At 46.6% G+C, this 6,183-nt stretch overlaps 1 protein-coding gene across 1 annotated transcript; it reads left to right on the top strand.

The window, feature by feature from the left end:
• The first annotated feature begins 1,037 nt into the window (after window positions 1-1,037).
• On the top strand, window positions 1,038-3,059 carry LOC108916531. Its single transcript, XM_018722812.2, has 3 exons — window positions 1,038-1,158; window positions 1,216-2,133; window positions 2,287-3,059. Exons 1-3 carry the CDS (start codon window positions 1,038-1,040, stop codon window positions 3,057-3,059), a joined length of 1,812 nt encoding a protein of 603 aa, XP_018578328.2.
• The last annotated feature ends 3,124 nt before the right edge of the window (window positions 3,060-6,183 follow it).

The following is a 6,183-nucleotide window of genomic DNA, read 5'->3' as shown; positions in this document are numbered from 1 at the left end:
TTTGCAATCATGACATCATGCTTTGCAATATTTCATCAGATTTCAACATCTTTTTAGAACTTTCTAGAAAATTTTCCTCAAAAATAGCAAAAGTAAACTGAGGGTTTCGATACTCGATTCTGATTGGTTCCGGCCTTGGCGAGGAGCAGAATACTGGCATCTGATTGGCTGAAGGCTTCAGTATAAATATTAAAGTGGTATAAAACGCAAATTTCGATTTTGTTTCGTTCATTTGCATAGTAGCCCTTCGGTCTACAACACTATACGCAGGCTCGGGAGCTCACTTCGATTCAGGGCATCGTTGTGCACAAAGCTCCCCAGAGAGGCTTTGGCTAAGTTCTCCTGGCGTACTTAAAGATAAGAATTCGTTTTATTAATAGGTCTGGGACCTAGGAAGTAATAATAAGGGAAACATATAAGTTTATTTCTTTGGATAGGAAAAAGATACAAAAAGAGGAATAAAGGAAAAAGAAAGTTCCTTTGGGAAAGTAAAGATAAAAAGAAAAAGGCCAAAAGAAAATTGGGAGAAAAACAAACATAAATCTCCAAGGGAAAAGAACAACCCTAAACCGCGTTGAAAATTTTAGATCCAAGTTTGAAGTTAGCTGTAAATAGCTTCACCCCCAGTTATCCTAGGATAACTTATNCGTTGAAAATCTTAGATCCAAGTTTGAAGTTAGCTGTAAATAGCTTCACCCCCAGTTATCCTAGGATAACTTATAAAGAATTCGTGGACTTAGTCTGCATTTTAAAAAGAATTTCGCAACGGTTTTCGCGTCTGACTATGGACCCAGGATACATCGCATCGTACGGCGTCGGTGACCAGCGCGCACGAGAGGGAGTCTTAACCGGCATTCGAGCTAGCGGGGCACGCTTAACCGCGCTGGGGGTGGACTTCGCCACCCCCAATTTACGGCACAGGGGAGCGGCGGCGTTACATGGCACCCGGCAACGTGGAGCTGAAGTGTTGTATAGCGGTTATGACAACACCTTGGACGAAGGATTCGTCCGATTTGCGATTCGCGTGTAACGACGCGATGTGGGATTATACGGTCGACGAGACGCCAGCGAGGGTTCTGGGTAATCCCGAGGTAGAAACCCAGTGGCGCCCAGAAAATAACACGGAAACATTAGAAACGACCAGAACTATGGACACGAGTCTGGTTCTTGTGGAGGCTGTGCGGAACCTAACTTAAGAGGTAGCGGCATTAAAAGTATTAACTATTCCGCCGGTTTGCGACATCGAGTCAGATTGTGAGTTCTCGGGAAAAGATATTGAACAACCAGCGGTGTTCATCCAGCGAGTTGAGAGACATTTGCGCGAAAACCGAATTCCAACGAATAAAATTGAGCCTGTCGTGCGGCGCGTGTTAGAGGGCGAAGCCCTGAGTTGGTTTAAGCGGATTGAACGACCGGAATTACCATGGAAGATCTTCAAGGCGCAATTCCTCGCGAAGTATGATTCGTTGGCCACGCGGGCAAATTTGAGAAAGCAGTTGTACGGGCGACCTCAGTTCCCGGATGAATCGGCTTATAGCTTCACGATGGAAAAGTGGGCACTATTCCAACGGTTAGCGCCTGAAACGCCAACGCAAGAACGTACGTCTTTAATATTGGAGTTATTAAGGCCGGCAACGCGAGTAATTCTGCGAGGTCGGGTCTTCTCCAGCCTGGAGACCTTGCTAGAAGTCGTGGGTCAAATGGAGGGCGATTTACGAGAAGACCGCTCGCGGGGTCAACCGCGATCTACGCCACCGGCACCACCGCCCAGAGAAGTACGCAGAGCGCAACCAGGAACGAGAGACTGTTATAATTGCGGGGGTGATCACTTCGTTCGCGATTGCCCACAACAGCGGCAAGGAAATCTGAACGACGTAGATGGGATTAGCGCCGAGAGATGTCCGAGGGTAATGTTGGATCTGGAGGGGCGCCGGTTAACTGCGCTAGTTGATACGGGGGCGTCAGAAAATTTTCTACGCACCAGCTGGCTTACGACAAAGGAGCGGCAAACTATGTCGGTAGGTCGCAATAACATCCGGCTAGGGCGTATTCAACTTAATACGTGTATCCAACAAGTTTTAACCCCAATGATGTTCACGGTAGTAGACGACCTACGCGAGGAGGTCGTGTTAGGTATAGAGTGGCTCCGGGCGAGCCAAGCGGTTATTGACGTCCAACGAGGATGCTTATATTTTGGTTGTAACCAGCGGCAGATAGCTTATTGAGGCCAAAAGGTGGCCACACCGGCAGTCGAACCCCCGCCGGTACATTTGGTTGGACACTTAGAAAATCCGTGGCGGGAGGACTTTGCGCGAATACTGCGGAAGCACGCGCGGACGTTTAGCGAGATCCAGCGGCCGGCTACGACTTTGGCGGCACGGCATAACATTATCTTGCGGGACGCGGTACCAGTGCGCAGTCCTACGTATAGATGCACGGAGGCGAGAAAACGGGCCATTAATGAAGAAGTCGCGGAAATGTTGCGGTCAGGTATCATACGGAGAAGCGCGTCGGATTACTCCAGCCCGGTGGTAATGGTACCGAAGAAAGACGGGACTTCCCGGTTATGTGTGGATTATCGCGGTTTGAACGCCAAGACGGTGGCGGAAGTGAGCCACCTTCCGCCCATCCCCGATACGCATCGAGAGCTAGGTACAGCCCGCGTTTTTACCACTCTAGACCTGAAGAGTGGATATTGGCAGGTGCCTGTGGCCGAAGAGGCTAAGCGCTATACGGCGTTCACCACTCCGGATGGGGCGTCCTTCGAGTTTAACATGATGCCTTTCGGCCTCGCGGGAGCTCCTGGGACGTTCCAGAAGTTGATGGTGGGCGTCCTCGAGGGTTACTTGCACCGGTTTGCCAAGGTTTACTTGGACGATATCGTAATTTACTCCGATAATCTGGAGGACCACGCGAAACACCTGGACCTGGTGCTCGAGCGGTTGGGGATGCACGAGTTGGTGTGTGCGCCAACCAAGTGCGTAATAGCCGGTAGTCAAATTGAATACCTAGGACACGTAATTACGGAAAATGAGAATGTACCGCAACAAAACACCTAGCAAAAATCCGCGACTTTCCGATCCCCCGTAACATGAAGGAGCTCCGACAGTTCCTTGGTACCGCGAACTGGCTACGGGAATATATCCTGAATTTCGCCGCCTTAGCCGCGCCGCTGACGGATATATTGCAAGCCGACCGCAGGAAATTTAGGTGGACTCCGAGTGCGCAACAGGCCTTCGAGGCCGTTAAGTCCGAGATGTCACAGCCGTTGTATTTAAGTAGACCGACCCCCGGTCGTGATTTTTACCTGCACACGGACGCGAGCAGTGTAGGTATGGCGGCCGTGCTGTTTCAACGAGATGACAGTGGACAACGGAGGATCATTTCTTACGCATCTGCAAAATTCACGCAAACAGAGCTAAATTACCATATAAACGAGCAGGAGGTGCTTGCGGCGGTTTGGGCGGTTTGCCGGTACAGAATGTTCCTGCAGGATAGGCCGTTCCACCTGATTACGGATAACCGGTCGTTATTGTGGCTTCATCGCTACCAGGATGACAAGGCTAAACTAACCAGGTGGGCCCTTATGCTGCAGGAATACAGCCTTGATGTCACCCATGTACCTTCTGCTCGTAACGAGCTGGCCGACTACCTGTCCCGCCAACCGGAGGAGGAAGCAGGTAGCGTTCAACCACTAGACGATGAGTGAGCACACCACGAAACGGCGCGACGCAATCCCGGACCGAAACCTGCGGATCAGGTACCCGGTACGTCGACTAGTCTAGTAAACGGCGTGGGTTCGAGCCGAGGCGCCGATGTTAATCCCAAGGACCAATCGGAAAGTTCTACGCTTGGCGATTCGGTTGCGACGTGCCCCCAAACGCGTCGCAAGCGGGGCGACGCTCGTCTAAGTTCCGAGGCCGTCATCCATGGAGATGCCGCCCACCTCAACTTGTAGCCCGGAGGTTACACCTGAAGGACGACCCCCAGGTGGCAGGTGCCACACTCCTTCCTTGGCCGGCTGAGTATATCAGCTACCGACCTAGATGCAATTGGTATTGATCATGAACAGCCGAGTTCCAATACCGATAGTAACCTAGTGGTTACTTCTGATGATGTCCCCCTAGTGCAGCAGTATGCAGGAGCCTAGGAGAGTGTCAGACGGTGTACATTCTGGTACCCTGATATTACGTTCCCTAGACAAATCAGCGCCCGCCAGAAGACGTTCGCTTGGCACCCTGGCGTGGCAGGACCGGAAAGTCGATGGTGAGTGCCAGATGAAGTCCACTGGCACCCTGGCACTCGGACAGTCTGGTAAGGATGGGAATGCCGGACGAAGTCCACTGGCACCCCGGCATAGCGTCCCAGCAGAGAACGTCGTCAACAGCGATGTACCATGGGGTTGGTACTATAAAGCGCGACAGCGGCCCAGGTCGCCTCCCCAGGTCTCCTAGGACCAAGTGCGGTGGCCGCTACAATGGTAGCGAGCCTGAAGAGAGAATTTCGTTTTTATTTTCGTTATTTTGTACCATTTGTGTTTATTTTTGTATAGAGTTTTGGAGATTTATTTTGTGACTTGTATATATTGTTTAATCGTTTTGTATTGTTCTAGTTTTGTTGACATAGGTTGAGTTGTACCAATAAATGGAGGTACAACAGAGAAACCCAAGCCAAAGCCTTTTTCGACGGGGAAGATGTCGCATAAGGTCGAGTTTTCGGTGCGGTGGGCGGAGCCTAGCTCTACCGCACCTAAACATATAAAAGCGAGCTTTTGTCAACGTACTCATAGGGATGGGCAGATTTAATGAAAAACATCGATGTTATGTTATATCGATTATCATATAATTTATTATCGATTCTCGATATATCGGAGTAAAACATCGATTTTTTTCGAAAATCGAAAAAAAAAACAACCCTAGACTAGTAACATTTTTTTATTCAAGATATTTAAAAAATATAATAAATAAGTACCGAACTCTAAAAAAATGATAATAATACATTTTGATTTGTTCAGTTACGAGTGTTACTAGTGCAATAGTTTTGTTTTCTATGATCTGAATCCAACTAGTTTCGAAAGATTGAAGTCCGTTACATACAAAACAAAATTATTTTCTATTTACATTATATTACTTACCATAACCAATACAAAATGATCAGCGAAGGATTGAATATTTGTAAAAATTTAGTAAGTAAAGAAAGAAATCTAAAAAATTTTCAAGTACCATAGTCCCAACTCGACATTCTTTTCGTGAATCCTCACTGAACACTGAACATTGAACATCACAAAATTAGACGATTTTAATTGAAGACGACTAAATTGGATTAAGACTGTAAATATTTATCGAAATATTTGTTCTGAATATTAGTGATGGGACTACTCGAATGAAAATTATCGATTATATCGATTATGACAACCTCTCGAGATATCTCGAGTGATCATATAAATTCATTCGATTATTTGGAGACGAATGACCACAGCATTATTAACGTCAATCGTCACTCGTCATCATCGAATAACGAAAACGCGCTGCTCGAGCGAGAGCGCAGGTGTTTCGATTATTCCAACGCTCTAACGAGCTACAAAACCTCGAGATAAGACGGCCGAGAGGACGGATGAGATGAGACGACACAATCGAATATCACCGCATAAAAAAGATATGCAGTAATTTTATAAGTGGCATCGCGCGGTTTTGAAGGACGGTTTAGAAGGGAGCTTTATTTAGAGAGGATAGAAATTCATATGAATGAAAATAATACAAAAATTATGTTTTCTATCTAATTTTTTTTTCAAAAACCCAAACAATGGATCTCTTTAGGCAGCGACTACTCATTTTAAACACAAGCTGATGAACCACTCAACTGAGAACGAAGAAATGCCGCAATACGCGAAAGTCATTCATTTACCTAGAGTCATGTTTCGCATATAATTTGGAATAGGTCGGAAATTTTCGATTATATATCATTCGAATGATCATTCGATTATAAAATTAATTCGAACGGTTACCTCTCGATTATTTAATTCATTCGATTATTCCCATCACTACTGAATATTAAACGATATTTCTAGAGACAATATCGATATCCCTCGATATATCGCTTTCAAAAGAAATCGATTGTTTTGCATCGATAACTGCCTCGTAACATCGATGTTTAAAAAGTATCGATGTTTTTCTCCCATCCCTA

The sequence above is a fragment of the Anoplophora glabripennis genome, unplaced genomic scaffold (assembly GCF_000390285.2).
Source record: "Anoplophora glabripennis isolate ALB-LARVAE unplaced genomic scaffold, Agla_2.0 scaffold3583, whole genome shotgun sequence".
NCBI lineage: Eukaryota > Metazoa > Arthropoda > Insecta > Coleoptera > Cerambycidae > Anoplophora > Anoplophora glabripennis.
This window is presented reverse-complemented; position numbering and strand designations above follow the sequence as displayed.